The sequence below is a fragment of the Hyperolius riggenbachi genome, chromosome 7, assembly GCF_040937935.1.
Source record: "Hyperolius riggenbachi isolate aHypRig1 chromosome 7, aHypRig1.pri, whole genome shotgun sequence".
Classification (NCBI taxonomy): Eukaryota; Metazoa; Chordata; class Amphibia; order Anura; family Hyperoliidae; genus Hyperolius; species Hyperolius riggenbachi.
In genome coordinates this window covers 284,717,679-284,744,415 of record NC_090652.1, presented here as the reverse complement: position 1 = coordinate 284,744,415, position 26,737 = coordinate 284,717,679, and the positions used below count along the sequence as shown (strand labels likewise).

The 26,737-nt window shown below is 42.8% G+C and overlaps 1 protein-coding gene across 6 annotated transcripts in view; it reads right to left on the bottom strand.

Moving 5' to 3' along the window:
* The window catches only part of LRP1B (LDL receptor related protein 1B), a 2,031,260-nt gene that overhangs the window by 1,161,538 nt on the left and 842,985 nt on the right, over positions 1-26,737 (bottom strand). For all 6 annotated transcript variants that reach the window (XM_068245873.1, XM_068245875.1, XM_068245874.1 and 3 more), the window contains exons 4-5: positions 3,162-3,281; positions 485-613 (exon numbers count right to left, since the gene is read on the bottom strand). In XM_068245873.1, the coding sequence (XP_068101974.1) occupies positions 485-613; positions 3,162-3,281 (249 nt within the window). The remainder of the gene's footprint in view (positions 1-484; positions 614-3,161; positions 3,282-26,737) is intronic.

Here is a 26,737-nt window from a genome sequence, read left to right as displayed (position 1 = left end):
TCAATGCAATGGGTTATTATATGCTGTCATTTGTCATTGATCTGCTTGCTGGTACATTCTCTTTTGTAATGGAATAGTTTTCTAAATAAAAATAGTAATACTAATTGGGAAAAAAAGATAGGCAGTCAGGGGCGTAGCAATAGGGGTTACAGAGGTTGCGACCACATCTGGGCCCTTGGGTCAGAGGGGCCCTGAAGGGCCGTCCATCAACTATAGTATTAGTTCTCTATTGGTCCTGTGCTCATAATAATCACTTCTATAGATACTTTGAATAGTGATAATCATTAACAAACTGTTCCCCATCCGCTTCTTGCACCTCTGACACTGTAGTTGCCATTGGCAGGTTTTGGTGCACCGTATCAATTGTTATGTATAGAGTGCATAGGGGCCCCATTGTAAAACTTGCATCGGGGTCCACAGCTCCTTAGCTACGCCACTGTAAGCAGTTTTTTTTAATGATGGACATAGAATCAGGAGAACTTACCATTTTTTGCTTTGCAGGATCTATTGTCGGACTGTAGTAAATATCCCTCGACACAGCTACACATATACGAGCCTTGTGTGTTCCTGCAGGTCTGGCTGCAAGAGCCATACACTGCACATTCATCTACATCTGCAAGAGAGCACAGGGAGAGCCCAACATGAGGAGCAGGATACAGGCAAGAGACCCATCATATTAGTAGACACCAATATACATAATTATTCAGGGTCAGATTTACAGCTCAGGTGCCTATAGGAATATAAGCTCTAGTGCCCTAAGACCTGCCCCTTAACACAGGCCATACATCTCTAACCCCCTCATAGACATTCAGATGTGCTTCCCATCTCCCCCCCCTCCCCCATAGGCAGATGTGCCAGGCATAGGTGCCCCAGTATAAGTTAGCAAGCTATAGTATTCCCAGTATAGGTTAGCCCAGTATAGGTTTGCCAAATATAGGTGCCCCAGTATAGGTTAGCCAGCTATAGGTGCCCAGAGTATAGATAGCAAGCTATAGGTGCCCCAGTATAGGTTAACCAGTTATAGGTACCCAGTATAGGTAGCCAGACATAGGTGCCCCAGTATAGGTAGCCAGCTATAGGTGCCCAGAGTATAGGTAGCCAGCTATAGGTGGCCCAATATAGGTTAGCCAGCTGTAGGTAGCCAGACATAGGTGCCCCAGTATAGGTAGCCAGCTATAGGTGCCCAGAGTATAGGTAGCCAGCTATAGGTGGCCCAATATAGGTTAGCCAGCTGTAGGTGCCCCAGTATAGGTAGCCAGACATAGGTGACCCACTATAAATTATGCAGGTATAATAGCCCTCAGTATAGGTAGCCAGCTATAGATGCCACAGTATAGGTAAGCCAGACATAGGTGCCCCAGTATAGGTTTTTCAGGTATAAGTGCCACAGTATAGGTAAGCCAGCTATAGGTGCCACAGTATAGGTTAGCTAACTATAGGTACAACAGTATAGGTAAGCCAGCTATAGGTGCCCCAGTATAGGTGAGCCAGCTATAGGTGCCGCAGTATACTGGTTGAACTCGATGGACGTATGTCTTTTTTCAACCAAAATAACTATGTAACTATATGTAACTATGTATAGGTTAGATGGCTATAGGTGCACCCTCTGCTCCCCCACCCTTTGCACAGTGCCAGAAGAGCGGTAATGAGAAGAGACTCACCAGCTCCCGATGTTCCAGGTATGATCTTCAGCAGTGGAAGAGTGTCCAGCACCGTCTCCATGGCTACAGCGGGTCTCTCTGTGCATGATTCGGCGGCTTGTTGATGAGTCACGTGATGCACTGTTACAAGCCGCCGGGTCACATGCACAGAGACGCGCTGTAGCTATGAAGATGGCACTGGATGCTCTGCTGCTGCTGAAGATCATCAGCAAAACCTTGATGGGAACCCCCAATATTCACACCTGCACCCTGGTTTACCCCAGGTTCCCCCTACAGCCTGGGGAGGGGGGGGGCATCTTGCAAGGGTCATACAACAAGTGTGGTCATCATGATATTTACACGCTTAACAGTTGTAGCCACAAAAACACCTGATCTGTAGGGCGGACCCATTTATTGTAGGGAGTAAATTAGTAGTAGGGGCCCTCTTATAGCTTTGGGACCTCATGTGGTCACTGGGACTTCACCCCTTCCCCCCAGATTCCACATGCAGGCCCTAACCCAGGCATGGGCAAACTTGGTCCTCCAGCTGTTAAGGAACTACAAGTCCCACAATGCATTTGCCTTTATGAGTCATGACTGTGGCTTTCAGGCTCCTGCAATGCATTGTGGGACTTGTAGTTCCTTAACAGCTGGAGGGCCAAGTTTGCCCATGCCTGCCCTAACCCATGCGTAATGCCCATGTACGGCAGTCCCTCTCTGTCATGCACAACTCCCTTGGGCAGCAGCTCCCCTCTTTCATGTGTTTCTCCCCATTTTCCACCTCCTTCTTCAAATTACAGCCTCCCATATGCAGCAACCCCTCTTCCATGGTCTGCCCACCCCCTTAGACAGCAGCTTGCCCTAGGCCCAGCCCTGTGTTATCTTTCCAGTTATCTGGCTCTGTTGCCAAGGTCACATATGCTAGAAATGACCTAACTGCGGATTGAAGTGGAAAGATAGCTTTAACTGCATTAACAATAACTGGAAAAAAAAATGTTTGGCTCCAATAAATTGTTTTATTCCAAACACAAAATCTTATTCTTAACGTATAGATCTGATCTATAGGAATACTATAGAACAGAGGGGGCGGGCCGACCCGCAAAGCAGCAGCATTTGCCGTGTGACTGCGGATCTGCTGGCTGTTGCCAGTTTTGCAGCTATTTATAAAAGCTGTAAACTAAATGGAGGCATTTTATGGGCACTGATGCCTAGGTGTTAGATTTCAGAGCAGACTGCAGAGTGCTTTGCTTTTATTTTATTTTTATACATCTCTGGATAGCGACTGCAGTCGTCATAAATAGTGGCAGCTGCATGAAAGCTATGGAAATGATCAAGATGATTTTATCCCCCCTCCTTCACTTAGTGAATCGTGCAGGGGGCGATGCCAAGCCAGCGACGAGCTCAGGCTCAGATATCCTCATCGTGATGCCATGTGATTCATGTACGTGCCAAGCTGTGAATATATCCCCAGCACAGATGAAAGAGCAAGGTGCTAATCTCACTTAGAAGCAAGTCTCATACCTACGCAGCTTCTTCTGTCTGCTGCCGCCTCGTAGCCATCGCGGCAGTAGCACTGCGTACTGTTTCTGCTCATAGCACATCTGTATTGGCAGTTCTGCTTCTGACATGTTGACGGCATCTCTGAAAAACAGACACAAACAGGAGATTAGTAACAGGTTTTTTTTCATCTCTAAAGTGTAGATTGTGAAACAAAGCTGCTATGGAAGATTTTTTTTTTTCTCCCATGACTAGGGAGTCAAACTCATTACCTCATGCTTCACAGCTAGGGACAGTATCTCTGGACGCTTCAGCTATCAAAGGGTTAAAGTACCCCTGTCACTAAATGAAAGGCACTTATCTTAGTGAAAACGTTAATTGTAGGGATGGTTGGAAATGCCGATTTCTGATTTTGAGGAAATTCCGATTTCTGCCATAGCCGAATACTGAATCCGCCAATTGCCGAGAAGTCTTTTCATTTTAGTCATTTTTTTTTTTTCATTCTCTGATTGGCCAAATACTTCCGAGTTGACGCTGCATTTTCAATGCTTCCAAATTCTGTAATTGGGCTAAAATTACCAAGTTGAGGTAATTCCGCAGAAATCCGATTTCTGATCAGAAATACAAATTTCCATTCAGAAATGCCGAAATTTCAGTTTTGCAAAATTTCGAATGAGCATCCCTAGTTAACCTCTTGCCGACCGCGTCACGCCGGTAGGCGTGGCCGCGGCGGCAGCCCCAGGACCGCCTAACGCCAATTGGCGTAAAGTCCTGGGGCTCTGTTTTGAATGAGATCGCGCGCACGCTGCGCGCGCATCTCATTCTCGGAGGGCGGAGCTCCGCCCCCTCTTCAGTCTCCGAGCGGCTATTGCCGCTCGGGAGACTGATAGACGGCGTGATCGCCGTCTATTTACCCGTACAGCGCTGCGATCGGCAGCAGCGCTGTACTGGGGACAGCCATGTGACACGGCTGTCCCCCTGGGACACTGGAGAGCGATCGGCTCTCATAGGCAGAAGCCTATGACAGCCGATCGCCACAATTGGCTGGCTGTGGGGAAGGAGGGAGGGAGGGAGGGAATAGATTTAAAAGAACACGCTTTTTTTTAATAAAAAAAGAAACAAAAATATTTGTAAACAAAAAAAAAAAACAATCTGGGGGCGATCAGACCCCACCAACAGAGAGCTCTGTTGGTGGGGAGAAAAGGGGGGGGAAATCACGTGTGTGCTGTGTTGTGCAGATCTGCAGCTTAGCCTTAAAGCTGCAGTGGCACATTTTGCTTAAAATGGCCTGGTCACTAGGGGGGTTTAGCACTGCAGTCCTCAAGAGGTTAAAAGCAGTAAGACAAGGGTCTGCAATAGACACCACACCACTCCCAGTACAATCTGTGCCTCGACAGCCTCAATGTAACCCCTACTGACTTCCAAGTGAGTAGAGCAGGTTTTCTAAATAAACAAGCAAAATATTGGAAAAAGCAATCCTCTTCATCCTCTTCATTAATAAAAAAAACAAAAAAAATGCATGTTGAGGCAAGCGGGGTGCTGTGTGGTGCCATGCTGGGTGCTGTGGTCCCTGTATAGGGCATACTGGTGCTGTGGTGCTTCTATGGTGCATGCTGGGTGTTGTGGTGATATGCTAGAAGCTGTGGAGCTTCCATAGGGAGCATGCATCGTTGTGTGTGTCCTCACTGTTCCTGTTAGCACAGCGGGAGGAACTGCTCATCTCCTCTATCCGCTCTCCAAGTCTGGAAACATCCTCTGTAGCTGGAGATTCTCCCCCTTGCATCCGACAGTCAGACGATGGGAGCTCCAGCTTCTTATTCCTTTTCAGACACTAGGGGGAGAAGCTCAGAAGAGATGTCTGCAGAATCTGGAGACCAATCGGCCAGAGCGGAGTACTGCTGCCTGGGGGACATCCGGGGCACCCTAAAATAGATCCGGGGCACGTGCCACTGATCTTTGGGGCTAGCATCGCCCCTGATATAGACCCTGAACAAGCATGCAGCAAATCAGGTGTTGCTGACATTATTGTTAGATCAGACAAGATTAGCTGCATGCTAGCTTCTGGTGTGATTCAGACACTACTGCAGCCAAATAGATCAGCAGGGCTGCCAGGCAACTGGTACTGCTTAAAAAGAAATAAATATGGCAGCGGCAGCCAAAAAGATCAGCTGGACTGCCAGGCAACTGGTATAGTTTAAAAGGAAAGAAATATGGCAGCTTCTATATTCCTTTCGCTTCAGGTGTCCTTTAAAGAGAGCTGAAGAAACAGGAATGCAGAGTCCACCATATTTCCTTTACAGCACACCTATTCAAAACAGGAGGTTACCTGCAATAAAAACTACAAGTCAATATGATCCATAGTTTCTAACAATGAGGGTTCACAAGATATATCATCCACAGGGCCAGTTCTAGACTGTCTGCTGCCTGAAGCAAACTTTGGAGAGAAATGCCATTCCCCTCATCTGATAGGTCACTGCTACTGATTGAGTGCAGTGATTGGCCCAATGATAGTGCTGTGGTCCCGCCCCCAAGACAATCTCCACCAGTTAGCAAAAGCAGCAGCAGGCGGCTGTAATTGGCCATTCTGGTGCCAACACCCCCACCTGGTTGGTCATGGCAGGTGCCACCGGTCGAATAAGGACTGGGGTTTGGTGGTTCGTGGATGGAGAAGGTAGTGTGTGTGCCAGGACGGTAAGCGGGAGAGCGGAGAGGAGGCAGGTGCCAGGTGGCCGAAACTGTTTGCCCCGCCTTCTAGATTTTGCCGACTCAATCAAGTGATTTCAGGTGGCTTCATGGTAGATTTGCCCCGATCATCCAGAGCAAGATTTTGGCTGCCTAGAGTAAATTCTCAGGTAACTTATGCATGCAGCCTAAGTAGGGATGAGCTTAATGACCTAATTACAATTATGCGGAATTTCACGTAATTCACAAAATTACGATTATGGCAGTAATCGAATTTTTGCGAATTTCATGAAATTACGCAAAATTCGCGTTTATGTGGAATTTCGTAATTACGATCGTTTACGTAGCACAATTAAAACAGAATTTCGGAAATTTTTCCGTTCTCAAAATTGTGTTCCAGTCCAGGACCTACTGAGACATTTAAAGCGACAGCACTTGCAGGTACCATTGCATTATCACATATTGCAAGGCCCCAAACCAAGTGTCTCAGCATGCATGACTACTCCACCATGGCAAAGAGCACCTGTCTTACAAGTGGCTGCAGATAGAGCCTCCTGATACATTTAAAGCGACAGCATAATATGCAGGGGCCTTTACATTATCAGTAATTGCAATCAATGAGTGACTTTCCTGAGTTTAGTCATCATCTAAAAATGTGCATAGTTACCATTAGAAACAAAATTACGTCCATTTTCATAAATAAAATAACTTCTATAGAAAACATGACATTACGAAATTCTGTTTTAAACACAAATTTGCACCAAAATGCGAAATTATGAAACCAAAATTTTGCTTATGGAATTCCGAATTACGGTTTGTATGGCAATTATGAAATTATGACTTTGCGTCGTAGCGACAAAATTCGTGTCCGTAATTAAGGAAACACGAAATTACAAAAATTTCGGCTCAACGCTACACCTAAGGAAAAAAAAAGTTACAGATTGATAAGTGTCAAAATGAAAGTCTTGTGTAAGTTAAAGCGGAATATAACCCTGCATTTCAACTTTGCTCTAAAACATTATTTACAGCATATTATATGCAAAAAGCATTTTTTTTTTACTACACCAGCATTAATAGGGTTAAACACAGAGGTTTAAAGTTCCGTGGAGAGATATGCAGACGTTCAGATTGTTACATTCTATTTAGTTATATGTATCTATTGATAAATGTTACACACTCTTTGGCTGTCCTCCAAGCTCCTTCTCAGTCAGAGAGATGAGTCACATTTAACACTTATGCTTCATACACACTTGAGATAAAAGTCTTTGGAAAAGGCAAGATCACAGACCAATTTTACCCCATTCCATGTAGTATGAGAGCCATACTCTACACAGTCTATTCTATGGAGCTGCACTCCCCATCAGATAAAATCTTTGCAGGATGCTGCACACAAAGATGCCCGTACACACTCAAAAGATCATTATCTGCAAAAGATCTGTTCCTTCAAAAGATCCATTCCTGCAAAATGCATTCATAGTCTATGAGATCTGCAGATCATCATACACACCTTGTTTAACAGACAATCATCTGCAGATCATCTGCAGATCAGATCCACCAGGATGGATTTTCAGATCTGCAGATGATTGCCAGATATGCAGATGAAGTCTGTTAAACAAGGTGTGTATGATGATACGGGCATCTTTGTGTGCAGCATCTTGCAAAGATTGTATCTGATGGGGAGTGCAGCTCCATAGAATAGACTGTGTAGAGTATGGCTCTCATACTACATGGAATGGGGTAAAATTGGTCTGTGATTTTTCCTTTTCCAAAGACTTTTATCTCAAGTGTGTATGAAGCATTAGATACATTTATGTAAACAAAATGTATCTATTTCAGCTTCGGATGCGTCTGCAGAAATCTCCAGGAACTTTAAAGCTGTGTGTAACCCTTCCAATGCTGTTCTAGTAAAAAAAAAATGATGATTACATATAATATACTGTAATTAATGTTTTAGAGCAAAGTTGAAATGCAGGGTTATATTCCGCTTTAAGGAAACATTGTCATAACTTGTGCACAGCTCATGGACTCGGCACTAGTCATCTTATACTCGTTTTATGCATTTAAATGATTTCACCATCTGTTCGTAAATTAAATCAACATTAATTAACAGTGTGAAATAGAAGTCAACACACAGAAACACAAGCTGTAAAAAATGTTTATCAAAAATACTTCTAAATTGGGGAATTGTGTCCCTATTATCTCTGTCTAGTCAATTAGAGGTCAGGATAAAAATAATCTAAAGAAAAAAAATGCTCTTGGTAATATAGGTCTTAAAAGTGTTTAGAAGTGGAACATATAGATGAAGTTAGGCATGTGAATATAATGGTAGAGTGGAAAGATGTAAGATGCCACAGACATGTTTCTTGACCTTTACAAAATGTACTGGCTCCTTCAAACTTGTTTTCCCACATAGATGATTAGATAAAAAAGTCAGGCATACATCTTTTGTACTGTTTCATCTATACTATTTTGTTTTGTTACTTTTACCAATCTATCCAATAATAGATTGGATTATAATACATTTTAGATGTCATGGAAGAGTATTGTTTTATAAGCATTTGCTATTGTCCTCTGAAGATGCAAGGTTGTGAAACGTGTCAGTTTATGCTCATGGATGTGTATTGTTATATAAGCATTTGCTATTGTCCTCTGAAGAAGCAAAGTTGTGCCTTGCGAAACGTGTCAATTTATGCTCATGAATGTGTATTGTTATATAAACATTTGCTATTGTCCTCTGAAGAAGCAAGGTTGTGCCTTGCGAAATGTGTCAGCTTTATGTTCTTAAAGAGAGTATGAAGCTAGAATAAATCTCGCTTCAGACCTCATAGATAGCAGGGGCACGTGTGCCCCTGCTAAACCGCCGCTATCCCGCGGCTTAACGGGGGTCCCTTCACCCCCAAATCCCCCTCGATACAGCCGTGGAGCGCTTCCTGGTTGGGGCAGGGCTAACCACCGCAGCCCTGCCCCACGCATGTCTGTCAGCGCGTATCTCCGCCTCTCCCCCGCCCCTCTCAGTCTTCCTTCACTGAGAGGGGCGGGGGAGAGGCGGTGATGCGCCGCTGATAGACACGAATGGAGGCAGGGCTGCAGCCGTTAGCCCTGCCTCCAGGAGCGACCAAGTCTGTGACCAAGTGTCGCAGTGGGGAGTTTGGGGGAGAAGGGACCCCCGTTTAGCGGCGCTATAGCGGCGGTTTAGCAGGGACACACGTGCCCCTGCTAACTATGAGCTCTGAAGCGAGATTTATTCTCGCTTCAGAGTCTCTTTAAGCTTATGCAGTTTTATTGTATATGTACAAATAAATGTTTAAAATAGAAGTCCTGGAACTTAACTTGTCCTATATAACTATTGACAGCGGGACATCGAGCAATCGATCCAGGGTGGTTCATCTACGTCAGGGGTGTCAAGCTCAAATACAAAGTGGGCTGAAATTTAACACTGGGACCAAGTCACTGGCTAACTTCAATGTGTAGTGGCCATCTCCTTTCCGCATAAGCTTCTTGGTGTTTAATGGCTCAACCTTCCTCCCCTATACAGTTACATAGTGTCTAGTAGCCCTCCATCCATATGCAGTTCTCTGGTGTCTAATGCTTCCTCTATACAGTACCCTAGTGTATAGTGATCCCTCTCCCGCCACTCCTACAGAGTTCCCCGGTGTCTAGTGACCCCCCCCCCCACCCCTATACAGTTCCCTGGTGTCTACTGCTTTCTCCACCCTTCTTCATATGGCTTCCTTGGTGATCTAGGTCTTTACTTCCAATATAGCTTCCCTGCTGGTCTAGAGTAGGCCACAAATAATGCAAAAGTGAGGAAACCACTTTCAGACCAAATGTGATAGCTCTGTGGGCAGGTCGGGGTTTGATAACTATGTTCTATGCAGACCAAGTGGAATGGGTGGTTGATAACAGCAACCTGTCATCCACATAGCGCCGAGCTACACAGCTACAGCCTCCTCTTCTCCTCCCCCCCCCCCTTTAATCTCATCCAGCACTCCTGAAAATTGGTGCACTGTGACAAAGTCTTGTACACAAGCGAGATAATTTTTGACCAAAGGGGGCGATTTAGGATCATCATGCCCAAGAATCTACGATGTTTGTGGCAGTCTCAGACCCACCTTGATGGATTGGCAAGAGGTCAAGACTGCCAGATTACCTCAACCGAGCAGCTCCCAAGACCGTTGTTTTCCACCTTACACTCACTTTGTGCCATGTCATCGTGCACCACTTGGTCGTACCTCCTCCCTTAACCATAGCTAATGGTCACCTGAGGGATCGAGCCCTAATCCTGGTGGGTGACGGAAATTGTGAGTGTGTATACACCTTTAATAAAGAATCCATGCGAAAATAGATTTTTCTTTCTTCCCTTTGCCTTTTATCCTAGCCTGCATCAATTGGTTACTTTCTTACATATTCTCAATGTAGCAACATATAAATGTGTAGATTGAGACACATTGAGGAAGGACAAGTGCTTGCGTTACAAGCACTCCAGTTTCCAGGTCAACAAGTATTCAAAAACTCTATTGCTTCCTCCATTCTGACATGAGCAAAAATAAAACTCTACAACAAAAACAAAACAAAACAAAACAAAAAAAGCCTTAAATTGACAGAAGAGGTAGAAAATAAATCATTTTGATACTGATATAATGTTTCCTTGTAGGGTGGAAAAAAAGAGTCTAGGTCTGCTTTAACTGCAAAGTGTATCTTTAAAATGCATCCATTATCACACATACAGATAGAATAAAAGTAAAAAATACAAAAAAATAAATGAATAAAATACTTCAAATTAAAGTAAATCGTGTACTGGCCCAGTAAGTGCATATAAATGTCACAAATGCATTTTTCCTCTCCTATGTACTCCAGGTAAACCTTGTTACATTAAACGTCTGCTGAATTAAATTTCTAGCAAAAATCAAATCTTTGGGGGGAAAACAACCTCATCCATTACAGGCATATCTGTTAAATAAATGGCCTTTTTATTTTTTATATTTTTAAAACACTTGCAAAGTGTGGCAGAAACATATGTTAAAACGAAAAAAAAATCAATATAAATAAAATTCTTTTAACAATTCCCTGGAAAATGATGGCGAATTGAGGAGTCGCAAGATAAAAATGGTTTTGCCTGGGGCGGGAAGCGCAAGGTCTTCGGAGGTGAAATCGTATCGTCTGTTGTAGATAATTCTCAAAAGTAATAGTAAAAAACACTGTCAACATGAATTACCTTGACATGAGTGAAAAAGAAGGAGTGTGCTCTTGATTTGGCAGAAGAACAAATGTGCTTTAATTAGACATGGTGGTTTTGGATACTGCTAGTACTGTGCTGTCTTGTGCGAAGATTTGGGCCTCTGTGTTTGCTAAGCAGCAGACATTACCCACAATTCATTCCTCTGTGACAGACACAGTTGGGCATCGTTGTGTGTCTGATGTATGCAGGGGAAGAAAGATAAAATAATTGATCATGTCCGCAATTCCCTCCAACCAAAGCTATGAAATCCCAGCTAGATTTTCTTTATATCTTGCATGGAAAAGAACAAATCATTTTGGCAATTTTCCTGCTTCTGCAAAGGTACAATATTTGTTATTTTATTTGTTTTTGTCTTTGCTGATTGTAGGCAAGAAAGAAATGTTGGTGGTTTATAATTATTATTAAAAACACAGCTATCAGACTGACTTCCAAAGCACGAGTGCATACAAACTTATTGTGTCTACTAAAAAACCCAAGTTTGCGAGGCCCCAGCATTGTACAGCTCTCGAGGTCTGGGATGCCCATATTGAACATGCTCTAAGTCACCTTGATTAACCTCCCTGGCATTATGACTATTTCCAGATTTGGGATCTAAAAGCCGTTCAATTTTTTGTAGACTTCCGTCTCGAGCCTAACTCATAATCGCCGAGGAGGTTAATGCCCAAGTAGGTAGGCGCTTCTTTTTTTTATTGCCAATATTTATTGACAATTTTATTGCCAGTAAGAGCTTGGGGGGGGGGGGATGGAGGGTGGCAGAACTGAACGGTTAAAATTAACAAACGTGTTTCACTTATGTGGGATTTCTGCCAGCCCCTTGCATCTTTCCTGTACAGCGCCAGTCCTCCACGATGCTCCGTCCTCCCACCGCCAGCTACTTTCAGTTCGGTCATCCCGTGAACTTATAGGTCAACAGCAACGCCCAGAGCCATGCGTAGCTTTCTTCGCATTCTGGCCTGCAATAGCGTCCTGCGCTAATAGCTCAGGACACTATAGCGGGCAGGGATGTGAAGAAACCTATGCGCAGGCGCAGTTCCCGCTTCGACCAAAGCGAAAGTAGCTGGCGGCGGGAGAACGGAGGATCGTGGAGGACCGGTGCGGGACAGGAAGGCATCATGAAGGTCGTCTTTGCAGGGGGAGGGCAAGGCATCGGGGGGAGGGTTCTGTGTGAGAGTAGGGTTAGGTTTCGCTATAGTAAAACATTGGCCTTTAATACCAATATTTTATAAACCTTCTTTACACTTTAATAGTAGAATATTGGTAAATGTACCTGTATTCTACTGTTGGCTTTCCTGGGCACCCAAAATTCCAGTCACCCTTTTATTGCATATGGCATGTTGGACTTCCTGATCCTCATCGATGCAAAGGCACAAATAAATATGTTTCTATGAAGTAGGACTTTGGAACTCAATTGTTGCAGAGTACCTAGTTAGCTCATGGTTTAACCAACCAGACTCGTTTCCCCATATCAAATCAGCAGAGTATTCTGTTGCTTTATGCACATTAGTCTGAGCTGTGTTGGAATAAGCCTAGTAAATTAATTCCCCGGGCATACAGGGTTACCATAAAGTTTGCATTCCAATTGAAGAATACCGCGACAGCAGAACTGATATTCAGAAAATCATCACCTCAAAGAATAGTCAGACTACTGAAAGCACAATAGGAATAGACACTCTCACTATATATTCTATTATAGCCAACATTTATATTCAATTACAGGCAATGCCGCATGCAGAGCCTTCTTCTATTTCCTTTCAAGGATTGTATGGCGGGATAAAAGAAGTTGGTAATTTTATGAATGCTGTCGGAGATTATCTGACCTTGTCTACCGGCACTCAATAGCTCCAATCTTGGTGTTTAATTAGTGTTTTAGTCACTTTGTTTCTGTAGTGAACAGAAAAGTAGAGGTTCATTTCTACCCAGATAAGGTCTTTCCTCTGCTTCGTGAATAATATTCATCTTTGTAAAGGTATAAATGTTGGAATTATGCAGAAGAAAACATCAATTTCTAAGAAGCTAAATGATTGAGACTTGATAGACGAGGAAACCTCAAGGGGGGGGAAAAGGGAGCCTAAATAGTTTAGTATCTACCAGTAATAGTACCAAGCAATAAATGAAGGTAATAGACTCCCCCAAAAAAGGTCACCAATAGGCAACTACTTGAATAGGACTTAGAAATGGCCCAAATGGTTCGCCACAGAACATCAGCTGTTCACGGCGGGCAGAGAACAGAAAGGGCGGATCGATTCGCCCCTTATACCTCATCATTGGGTTAAACTTTGACTCCCTACATCACAGTCAGCAGACACATGGCAGAAAATCAGGGTGTAGTCACCCATGGTTGGAGCTCTGCCCCCCCTAAAAAATGCAGCTACGGTGGCCATGTTCTTAGTCTGGTGCTGCTGCTGTAGTGAGTGGAAGGGAAAGACATTGCTGCAGAGACAGGGACAGTTAGCTAGGTGCTTCTGTTAATTGCTGATTGCCGAAAGAAAATGAAAATATTGTTCTATTTGTGTGTGTGTGTGTGTATGTGTGTGAGAGACACTGGTCACACTGCATACAGGCCACAGTCATTGCTGGGCTGTGTAGTTCTACTATATGCTTCTATCTATCTTGCAAACAAGCCAGCACACTGACTATCATAAGCTGTGCTTAGCTTGCTACTGTATCTGCTATTGATATCTATCCGTGTGGGTTACATGCACTGCATACAGACCACAGTCAGTTGCTGGGCTTTGTAGTTCTACTATACTCTTCTGTCTATTGCAAGCAAGCCAGCACACTGTCTAGCATAAGCTGTGCTTAGCTTGCAACTGTATCTGTTATTGATATCTGTCTGTGTGGGTTACACTTACACTGCATACAGGCAACAGTCAGTTACTGGCCCTTGTAGTTCTACTATACTCTTCTATCTATTACAAGCCAGTACACTGTGTATCATAAGCAGTGCTTAGCTTGCAACTGTATTTTGTGATTGAACATATTATAGGATACATTTATGTGTGTGTGTTAAAGTACACAGCCCTGTGATACACACACACAGCTGCTGTGTATTTGACACTGATGGTGTGCCTCTTTGTGATTACACACACTGTCTACCACTACTGAATATTGTTAGTAGTACTGGTCATCGGCAAATGTAATCATTGCCGGCTAAAACTCTCTGAGGCATATGCCTTCACTCTGCCCCCTTCCTTTTCTGTTGAAGTGACTCAGTTGTTGGCAGGGTAAGGAGTTTGTTCAGCAGAGAGAGGGGGCAGAGTGAAGACACATGCCTCAGAGAGCTTTAGGCGGCAATGATTACATTTGCCTTTGACAATGACAAGAGATGAGCAAGCTTTACCTGTTCTTTTCTCTGCAGTAAAATAAAAGGTTTTACACACAGGGAATAAGTGGGAATGCTTTCAAATGTTTTTTTTTATGTAACGTAACTTACTGACATTTGTATTTTAGGATATATAATTCCACTTTAAGTGTCCCTCTCATAAGTGTTCAGATTTAAATTTACTGATATGTGTACTTGTATGGTTGTGCCATCAAAGTTTTACTTTTACATTAAACTACAACAGTTCTGGGTTTAGCCATCTTTCGATAGTGTCTAAACTATAGGAGGACCTGTTCAAGTGTACTTTTTTGTTTTTTTTACAATACTTCCTTGTTTGAGTTGTAATATATCCAGATGCTTAGCCATCTTTATCTGTGAAACACTGAAGTCTCCTGTCTGAAGTTTTCTCTTTCTTTTCCTTTCAACTCCCTTTAGGTATCGAACTGGAGCTTCAACGGACTTTAAATTATTTTCTTCCCCAAGTAGGTATATACAGCAAACATCTGATTTCTGGCAAACTCAAAACGAATTATACACACCAGCTGTGTGACCATCTCTGACTGCTGGAGGAAAGCAATTACAACTGCCAATTGGATTGCACTGACTAGAAGTAATTATGTGAGCCTTTCCATTGTGCCTTTGGTTATATACATACATTGCAGGTTGTATTTTTTAATGCAGAAGACAAGCTTGGATATTTAACTGATGATCGGCTGGACTGGTAGAGTCAACAGAAACACGGGAATAGTGTGAATAGGAAGAAATACGTGACAAAAACAAAAAGAAAAAAAAAGTTTTGAGTTGTACTATGTTTTAGATGGAGTTGAGGACAATGATTGGAGGTTCTTCAACTCCAGCCCTAGAGGGTCTTATCCATGCCAGTGCTTTGGGATGGACAGAGCTAATTTACTTGGATAAACCATGCTACCAGATTCACTCCCATCTGTTAATCAGAGGAACACAACAATGTGTGAGTTAAGGCATGCTTAGGGATTTCATTAACTGACAATCGGCTGGACCAGCAGAAGCAACGTAAGAAAAACATAGGTGAAAAATATAGTCTGTAGAAAAGTAAGAACGTTATAAGAAAAAAAAAAAGACAACTGTAACCTTAAAGTATAATTCAAAATTGTTTCTTCCTAGTTGTGGATTGAGTTGGAAACAAGGAGAGTAGGGTTCTCCAACACCAGCCCTCAAGGGCCATATCCATGCCAGTATTTGGGGATGAACAGAGCCATTTTACTTGGAGTACCACATTCACCAGATTCTCTCCCATATGTTAATCAGAGGAATACAAATAATGTGTGATGTTCCTAGCTCTCGAGGACTTCAACTGTATACCACTTTTTTTAGTAGCCTTGTTTTAAAGTATTTGTCTGGTTTGTTTTTCTGTTTGAGGTACCATCCGAGAGTTTAACGTTCCTCTTGTTTTATGAGACAGTAAAAGAGGGAACATTAAAAAAAATCAGTGGTTTAAAAGTGGTATTCTGATTTTGTTGCTAGTGGCATAACTTGGAATCATGGGATCCCACAGCGATGCTGTAGATGTGATATACTTGGGCTTTGCAAAGGCTTTCAGTACAGTTCCCCACAACATTCTGGTGCAGAATCTGAGGATAGAGACAAAAAGCAATGGATAGACTTTCACACATTAGAGGATGAGAGAAAACACTGCATTCTACTAGGAGAAGAGAAATCTACAGTGACAATCACTGCACGCTATGTCGCAGCATGCCACAGACTGAGAGGAGCATACATGAACTGTAAACTCCCCCCCCCCAAATGTCCATGAACTGCTAACTCACTGCACCCCCACCCCATCCCATGTCCCTCATTCCCCCTGCTTTGGCAATGCCTGTATTTAAGCTTGGTCATGCCAATAAAGCTATTTTTGATTTGATTTGATAGTCATGGGATCATATTCAAAATGAGTAATGATTAGCACTGGGGCCCCACAAGGGTTGGTTCTGGGTCCAGTACTGTTAGGTTTTATTATTAATGACCTAGTAGTCACTGAAACATCCTCTTATTCACCCCTTAAAAGACTGACAATGCGAGTATAAAAACTATTTTTACTCACCAGGGGCTTCTTCCAGCCGCAGCTCTGGTCTTCTCCCATCTCCCGCTGGCAGCCTCTGAAGATCTCTGACCCCTGATGGGTTGGCATCTTCTGCGAATGTGTGAGCTTGCGCCCCCGCATCACCATGAGCGTACTGCACCTGCGCAGTACACTTCCGTTGCAGCGGATGCACACCCATGAATTCACAGAAGACGCCAACCCATCCGGGGGTAAACGACCTTTAGAGACTGCCAGCGGTAAACGGGAGAATTCCGGAGCTGTGGTGAGGGACACACATGACTTGAAGGGACTGGAAGAAGCCCCAAGTAAGTGAAATAGGTTATTTTTACTCGCATTGTGAGTCCTTGAATGAAAGATCACTCTCTGACAGATCTCCAAGTGGCACAACTCCTTTGTGACATATAACCTTATGACAGACTTCTAAGTAATAAATCACTTAGTGGCAGACCCCGCATTGCAGATCCCACACAATGAATGCCGCCCATAGGCATCATGCCTCTGCCTTTTTTTTGTGCCTCTCCTCCTTGATGTCCATCAGTAGGAATGCTTGTCCTCAGTAACTGGATAGTTGGCGAGGGAAAAGAGTATAAAGGAAAGGCAGAAGCAGTGGTGGCTACAGAAATCTGGGTTTCCACTCAAGAATTTATGGTAGTCACAATGATTGATTACCCCTAGTTTCCAGCACCAGTGGTAGGTGTGGTCACGCCCAGATGAAATCTAAGCAATTACTGGTACTCACAAAGGTCAATGAGTGGCTACCCCTAGTAGGCAGTGGTCTGCTTTGCTGATAGTGACTTCCAGGTTGTGGACCCACCATGGCACTTTCCCCAAAGACAAGAGAGTGTCCGGGAGAAACTAGCGACCCGAAAAACTGGAAGACACAGCTGACTAGCTTGGTTGGTTTTGGAGGTGGAAGCCAAGACAGGTGTCGAACAGGATTGGTTGTGCTCAGTTGCTGAGGTCAAGGCAGGCCACAGACTGGGGTGTAGTTAGGACAAGTCAAGGTTGATACAGGGCAGAAGGTCAGAGCAGGTGGACACTAGCAAACACTTCGATGTACCAGTGCTGTCTAGAAGTTACAGCACAAGGTGACTTTCCAGAGGGACTTTATAAGCCATGTATTCCAGTGCATGTGCATTGTGAGTACATCAAGCCTACATTAACTTGAATGAACTCTCTGGTGTACAAAACACATGCATGTTCCTGCTTTCCATCACAGTCAAACAGAACAGCCACATTGCATGAATAAGTACATGTACAAGTGTTCCTAACTATAAAGTGTATCTTTCACCCCTTTGTCTACAGTCCCGTATTAAACCCTTTGTGTTTGGGAAAATAGTAAAATAGGCTTTAGCGTCTTAAAATAAATTGCTAGTTCTTTCAAATGTTTTGCTACATCTAAAAGGCAGAGTGCTTATTTTAGAATTAAATTTCTGCGTTCCCCATTCTGCAGTCAGTCGCTGTTTCCCACCACGGCTCCTATGTTATATTTCCTTTCTTTAGAGAAGTACGATTAACATTTCATAATCCTTAATCAAAAATTAACCGCTGCATTTGATATAATAGCCCAGCTATTGCCAAACACAAAATGCGACCCATAACAAACCAGCGGCTAACCTTCAGCAAGGGGAAGGGGGGGAGTAAGGCTTTATTACACTCAAGTAACTTAAGACATTTAAATCTTGTATAGAACATGCAAATGATAGACTGTGCAGACTAAGATATTATTCATCTCTATTCTTTTGGCATAAGGGCTTACTCTTGCTGAGTTCTGTACATAATTACTGCACTTTGCATTAGGTGGATACATATTGTAATCACTTATACGCTTAAGAAACTTGCTACGTTAATCCAGGGAAAGTGAGTAGTCCTTTGTAGGAGACAATCTTATTTAATTGCTCCTAAAGTTGCCGTTTTAACTGTTTTTATGTTTCTGAATCAAGATACGGAGCTAAATTCTGCAACGAATCCCATCTCCTCTGCTTAGTACGGAACTACGGAACATTCATAAAATTAGAATCTGGGTACTCCTTGTTTCTCAGACAAAACTGTACAATCACAGCTGTCTTCTGTCTCTTCCTTACAAAGTATTACTGGGAAAAAAGGTTTTTTATATTCAAGGTGGCACTCAAGCTCACAAGCCAGCCTGTGACTTCACTATAATTTTATTGACCTGAGGAAGTGGGCGAGTTCCCGTGAAACGTGTTGTCCTTTTAGTGCTTGAATAAAACTTTTTTTTTTCATTAGCGATACTTGCAATATTCTTCAGGAGAGGTAACACTGCCTCTCCTTTTAGACTGTATTTTAAGGGCACCTCCATAGCAGTGCATTGTCACTTGTACTCCTCAGTTGGGAGGTAGTAGTTTTTAAGTGTCCATCCAACACTTATTTGACCAAGGATTCAACAAACTGCTGTCCTAGGTATTTTTGATTTTATTTTTTTAATATCATATATTAAAATCCCTTAAATCAGTAGGAACAGCCATACTATACCAAGAAAAAAAAACACATGTATAAGTAGATAAATACTTGTTCTACAAGCATGATATATATAATGTATTGCCCACATTTTGATTTCAATGATTTTTATATAGTAAATAAAGAGAAAACAGTTCCAGGGCTTTTCTATCTTTACTGCCTCTGACTGAAGCCAATCCTGATGTCATTTCCTCCTTTACTCTTTTTTTTTTTCTCCTAGGAATTGCACTGTCATATCTAGCTTGCTTTCGTAAACACATATGCGCAAAGTATAGATAGTATTTTAGCAGCTTCTGCCCATGGATGAGTTGTCTTTCCCTTCTCAGCCTCATGTCGCACTGAACTGTCCTCAACCAATTAGTGTCAAGCAGGAATGTGAGAGGGGAGATAACAAGCTTCCCTCTCCCCAGCAATGTGCCAGAATAGCACGGAGATAAGATTCGTTACAGCACACTAGTGTTGGGCGAACAGTGTTCGCCACTGTTCGGGTTCTGCAGAACATCACCCTGTTCGGGTGATGTTCGCGTTCGGCCGAACACCTGGTGGTGTTCGGCCAAACTGTTCGGGTTCGCCCGAACGGCTCATTGCCTGGCCGAACAGGGCCCCTGTTCGGCACGAACAGGGCCCTGTTCGCCCGAATACTGGCCCCCTATGGGGTCGCAGGCATAAGGGGGGAGCATGCCCCGATCGCGGGGGGGGTCGGAAATTCCCCCCACCCCCTCCGCTAGCGCTCCCCCCTCTGCCCGCTTCCCCATTCAAAAGTTAGGAAGTGAAACTGTACCTGTGCGGCCGGTAGTGGGTGACTGGCAGTGGGCGGCACTATGGAGAGACTGAGGAGGAGGAGGAGTCCAGAGAGTGACGCGTTGAGGGAGGCCGGGCAGTGGGCGGATCAGCAGTAGTACGGTACTACTGCTGAACCGCCCGCTGCCCGGCCTCCCTCAACGCGTCACTCTCCGGACTCCTCCTCCTCCTCAGTCACTCCATAGTGCCGCCCACTGCCAGCCACCCACTACCGGCCGCACAGGTACAGTTTCACTTCCTAACTTTTGAATGGGGAAGCGGGCAGAGGGGGGAGCGCTAGCGGAGGGGGTGGGGGGAATTTTCGACCCCCCCCCGCGATCGGGGCATGCTCCCCCCTTATGCCTGCGACCCCATAGGGCCCCCAAAAGCGGGATGTTCGGGGAGTTCGGGGTTCGGCCCGAACATGCCGAACATTGCGGCCATGTTCGGCGAACTTTCCCGAACCCGAACATCCAGGTGTTCGCCCAACACTACAGCACACACAGTTAAAATTATATAGGAATGCTTGCAATGCAGACTGCATGTAGACTATGTAATAAACAAAGAGCAGTGGATAAATGGAATTTAATTTTATGGCTGACAATCCCGCTTTAAACACAAAAAAATGACAATGTAAATGCTATCAGTTGTAGGCTGTTTGGCAACACGTCTGTGCAGATACGTACACAGCTATAAAAAGCAAACATGTTTGAACTACCGTATTCTAAATATGTGACTTTGATCTGTCGACAAAGCACAGCTTGAAGAATAAACATATTTACAATAGTGTAGTTGACTCGTGTGCTTATGTCACTTCTCTAAAGAAAGAGATTTATTTCCATCAGGAAGAGACTGAAAACCAGTGAAAAGAACCTTCGGTAGAGCGACCCCTACACTACATTCCTAGAAATATGTTGCAAGTGGTTATTATTAGGGAAAACAAATAGGCTGACCTCTTCAGTGGTGACAATCACATTCGGTGTCACCAGCCTCTACGTTTTCATCAACCAGACTTCTTGCCATTTTATTGTGCTTGTGGCTTCAATAGTGGAGTAGAGGAGTGGAACTAAGTGGAGCGTTTGTTCCCACGTAGCACGGATGAAAAGGTGAACAAATTGATCTTTGCAAGTCAATGGAAAACCTAAAAATAATTGTTGTGCCTGGTCAACAGGAGTAAAAAAAATATTGCTGCTACGTAGATTGTAGCAAAAAAAGATTATAGGGCCTATTTAAAGAGAACCAGAGATGAAGCACCCTCTTGTATTTTACCTTATAAATCAGTGGGAACATGACAGTAAACACCTAATCTGCTCTTTGTTTCAATGTTCTCTGTTTAATCTGACTGTTATCACCTCTGATAAGAATCCCCGACTGAGCACTCCTTCTAGCTTTGCTACGGAAAGATTATAGCTGAGTCTGTCTTCTCTGGTGTCTTTTCAAGCCCAAGCCTGCCCCCTTGTGGCTCTGCTATAACGACTCAGCTATAATTATTCCCTGCAAAGCCAGACTGAATGCTCAGTCCGGGATTCTTATCACAGCTGATAACAGACACTTTTAGCAGTGAGGATGAAACAGAGAGCATGGTAAGTGTTTTCTCTAATGTTCTTACTGATATATATGGTAAAATACACAAGGGTGCTTCGTCTCTGGTTCCCTTTAAGGAAAAAAATTAGGAAAAAAATAGCAGTATTACTCATTTTTAAACTTACATACGGGCAATTAGATTTATTTATGTTTTGTGTTTAGAGCATTGATCATTGTGATTAAAAGTGTCACTGAAGCTAAAAAAAAAAACCCGTGTGATATAATTAATTGTATGTGTAGTATGGATAATTCATAGAACATTAGTAGCAAAGAAAAGAGCCAAATTTTTATTTTCAGTTATATAGCTTTTTCCTATTGCATTGCATCATTCTCTAATATTTGCAGTTTACAAACTACTCTTGTATTTTAAACTACAAAACAGAGCAGAGCTAATGATCCTTTGGCCTTTCCTGCAGTAAAACCTAAAACAAACAACAAACAATGAGAGACAGGTTGAGATAACTGTAGCTGACCAAGCTTGGTCAGAGAGCTCAGAGAAGCTCTTTTGCATTGATAACAACTGAAGTTTCTTAACTCTTCCTGTACTGGAAACAATACGAGACTCATATCTGTGCTAATAATACTCTATTTCTTAGCTGTACGACAGCTACAGGCGCCATAGTGGCATATAGTAGTATGCAGTAAATGATTCAGGAATCTGCCCACTTTATTAAACATCCTGGTTTCAGCATCAGCAACACTTCTTGTATCTCTTTATATTGCTCTATATTGGTATTTTACTCTACCCTCCCACTGATACTTAACTTAGGCAGTTTATTATGCAGAATTCTTCCCCCAGAGCATTCTGGGAGACCAGAGATCTAAACCAGGGATGCAAGTGACAGAGTCAGCATAACCCTCACTGATAAGGAAATACAGCCATAAAACACTTTCCTAGCAGAAAATGGCTCCTGAGAGCAGAAAAGAGATAAGGGGTGACAATAGTTCATAGATATCAGCTCTGGCATACTTCAAGGAATGTGTCATTGAGCAGAAACAATTAAACAGTAAAAACTTAAAAAGTAAATTTAGATATTAAATAGACCTGTGGGATATCTAAAAAAAAAGTCATCGCTAGAAGAAAGAGGATAGATGCAATTGTTTATCACATCAGTTCATTTTCACCTTGGGTGTCCTTTAAGCATGTTCTCTGGTCTATATGGCTCCATGCAGGATCTGAAATGCTTCTTATATCTATATATTTCTGCATATTGTTATGTAACCCCGCCCCTCCCAGTGATGTTAAAATAAAAAAGGTCACCAGGCAGCCGTCTGCCCCAGAGCACTGTTGGAGATCATGTGATGTTCCTACTCACTTCACAGAGGTGGAAAAAAAAAATCCAACAGTGATTCACATTGCCAGCAATAAAGTTGTCGGCATCACTGATAGATTAAAGGTTGAGGTAAGATTTTACAATTGGCAATTATTGACTAAATTGACTTAATTATTGACTAAATAAGCTATAAATTAATATTTGAAAAAACAAATAAACAATAGTATTCAATATGTATAGTTTTATCGCTTTGCAATATAATTAACCACTTGAGGACCACAGTGTTAAACCCCCTAAAAACCAGGCCATTTTTACTTAAATAGGTCACTGCAGCTTTAAGGCCTTGCTGCAGGGCCACAGAACTCAGCACACAAGTAATTCCTCCCCACTTTTCTGCCCACCAATAGAGCTCTCTTTTGGTGGCGGGCAAAGATCGCTTCAGCCTATGACAGCGGATCACCCCTGAGCCAATGGAGGGGACAGCCGTGTCACACGGCTGTCCCCAGTACAGCGCTGCCTTAGATCGCAGAGCTGTACAGGCATAGAAGATTTTGATTTCACCGTCTAACAGTCTCCTAGCGGCGATCGCCGCTGGGAGGCTGAAGGGGGAGCGGAGCTCCGTCGTCCTAGTGGGGATGCGCGCACATTGGCGCACATGATCTCCTGCAAAACACTCCCCCAGGACTTTGTGCCGATCGGTGTTAGGCGTTCCTGGGGAGCCACCACGTTCACGCCCATCTACTCATGGTCACTAGGAGGTATTGGGAGACAATAACATTTTTGCCTTTGTCCAGTACTATTGCCTTAGAATAAATATCAGACTTTTAACTGACCAGTGGAGCGGACCTTTTTTTTAATTTTTTTGGTGACTTCTACTTTCAGTCTCTATATTTTTTTGTCGAGAGACATCAAAGCATTTCAAGAATTTACAGCACAACCGGTTTTGCCGACTGAGGTCAAAAGCAGTGCACTTATCTCAAATGAGCAAACTCCATTGAAGCTGCTAATGGGTTAAACTGAGAAACATAGCTGCGCCCTGTGTGAAACAATTAAAAATACTTATCAAATGGTAAGTCTGGAATTGCAAAAAGTTTAAATGAAGGTAACTAACTAAATCAGTGAAGTTCCCTATGATGAAAGCACGGGAAAGTTTCTGGCCTTTTTCTCCCCTGTGCTGGAGGTGAGAAAGAGTCAATATTGAGCGAATGTACCTGAGAAATTGATTCCACACAAGCACCTGAGCATCTTGTGGTCTCGAAGGAACCGCATGGACTTATCACACTTTACTCAAGCGCCTGAAACCTCTACGAGGATTCGGCAATCTGCAGCCATCTCTCCAGGGAGTAATAATGGTTCCTTGCAGCATACCGCTAAACCAAGAAGTTAAACAAGATATTTATCTCCATGTCTTTCTATCATACCATTTGCTGCTATTTGTCGCTCCAGATAGGAAATGGTTTTCAGGAAGCCAAACCTGGTTCAGTGGTACAAATACGCCAGTGCGGAACAATTGAATAATCTGATTTTTGTCAAATTGTCCATAACGTGACGACGAGGGATCTCTTGTGTTTGTATTGCCTGTCCATTTGCAGCAGAGGGATGTTTGTGTAGTATTTTTGCTTCTCAATCAATCATAGTCATCAGACATTAACTATGTTCAATATTAGCAATGCTTTCTGATATTGAAGGTACACTCCCGGAAGTCACAGACTTTCTGTGTATCAAATGACCCTAGAGAGAAATATGGCATGATGGGACAGGCATAACGTGTATCTGTAGTAGTAATCATAATTAGGACATTCTATATTAGGTTGAAAGTGGGATCAAGAAAGTCTGAATCATGAAAATTGAACAGTGAGGTGGCTTCTTAATCAGGGCTGTGGAGTCGGTACAAACCTCATCCAACTCCAACTCTGACTCTGATGTTTATAAACCAACGACTCCAGGTACCCAAAATTGCTCTGACTCTGACTTCTTAGTCTAATTTTTACAAAGTCTATTGATTTGGTAAAAAAATCATCCGATTCCAACTCCTCAGTTTATTGAAACCACCGACTCCAACTCCAGGTACTCAAAATTGCTCCGACTCCAACTCCACAGCCCTGTTCTTAACAGCCTTTGCGTCATGTCATGTGCAGTGTTGCTTGCAAATTGTTGCCAAAGTAATTTCGGCAATTTCAAGAAAATGTCTTGCGAAAATACATTGTATTTTCAAAACATGGTCAAAGAAAACAATTGTTTTCTTTCCGAAGCAAAAAACAAAACAAAAAAAAAATCTATATTTTTACTGTGAAAAATCACAGAAAGTTCAAAAATGGTTTATTTTAGCGCACAAATTCACGAAAAAAACACAAACTTATTACAAAATGATTTTGGGTGGCAATTTGGCTCCAAAGTAGAATTTTACATTATTTTTGCGAAAATGAATACAAAAAGGATATCAGCATTTTTGCTTATCACTGGTCATGTGTCCATTGAGCATGGCACACAGAGTGAATGATTGAGACAACTAATCATTGGACACTTCTACACATAATCATGTGGAGTCTGGTGCCATGTTGGTTGATTTGGGATGGTTGAATATCAGTTAAATTACCAATATTCTTAGTATCAATAATATTTTTACTATGGATCCTGTGCCATAAATACCCAGGTGCTTTTTTACACGTATATGCTCAAACGATCTTGACTCAAAGGAGACGTCATGCAAATGGGTGTTGTGCGCATAGATGTGTTTCCCTGAGTTACTCCGTTATTGCTTGAGGAAGCATATTTGACTTGCGAAACGCGTTGCAGCAAAGTGGAGTATGTTCCAATAAAGTGTGTTAATTTTTTGAAACGTGTCATCTTTTGAGAAGTAAGTCTATCACTACCTCCCATTTTCAATCTGTTTTAGGGTGTTTATTCCTCTAGGCTAGTTCTGTTTATCCTATTTTTGTATGACTCATGGCAGGCTTGTGAATACTAGCATGCATGCAGATACCGATGACCACCGGGAAAGACATGGCAGTATTGTTGATGAAAAGGCGCCCAACTCTTAACTCTGAGAATCTACAGTACATACTGCAGATGGTGCCTACATGGAACCTCAGTTTCTCACAGGAGACCCTTTTGTGCTCTAGCTTGGTCACCTCTTCTCACTCTCGCATTCAGGACTTCTCACGGGCAGTCCCTCTCCTTTGGAACTCTCTCCCACAGCCTGTCCGTCATGCTCTGACCTTGGAAATCTTCAAACATACTCAAAAAACACACCTAGGGAGCATTGGAAGTTCACTGCCCCATCCCCTGTGTTTCCTTCCCTATTGGTTGCATCCCACTACCCTCAACACTGTAACCTCGCAAGGGCAGGAACCTCCTCTTGTTGTTTCTTATTTTTCTGTAATTTACCAAATAAACGTGTACCAATTTTAGTGAGATCTCAATTCACACATTGAAGGATACTTGTAGTGACATGTGACATGATGAGATAGACGTGTATGTATAGTGCCTAGCACACAAATAACTATGCAGTGTTTCTTTTTTTTTCTTTCTCTGCCTAAAATAGGTAAAAATCAGGAATGCAAGTGACAGTTTCTGTCCAGGTCGGGACAAGGTCAGACTGGGTCAGACTATAGCATAACCCTCACTGATAAGTAATTACAACCATAAAATACTTTCCTGTCAGTAAATGGCTTCTGAGAGCAGGGAAGAGATAAAAGGGGTCAATAATTCATAGATTTGTGCTTTAGCGTACCTCAATGAAGGTGTCATTGAGCAGAGTCAATGAAACAGTAAAAACTTGATTTAAATATAAAATAAAACTGTGGGATATCTAAAAAAGTCATTTTTAGGAGAAGGAGGTTGTATACAAATTTATTTTTATCTCAGATGTCCTTTTACTATGTATGTATTGTATTGCTGGATGTCATGATTGTACAGTGTCTTGAACTTATGTGTATATGTTCCCCATTATGTTTTGTACCATGTACAGCGCTATGGAAGATGTTGGCCCTATATAAATAAAAAAAATAATAATAATGGTGATGCATAGGGAATGGCTACCTTTGACAGTCCACATGAACCAGAATTATCTGTAAATTTTAACAGGCAGCTCGATAGAGCACCTCACCCCACAAACGGATAATTTGTATGCTGGGAGCGTTCCTGCTCTGGTACCTTACT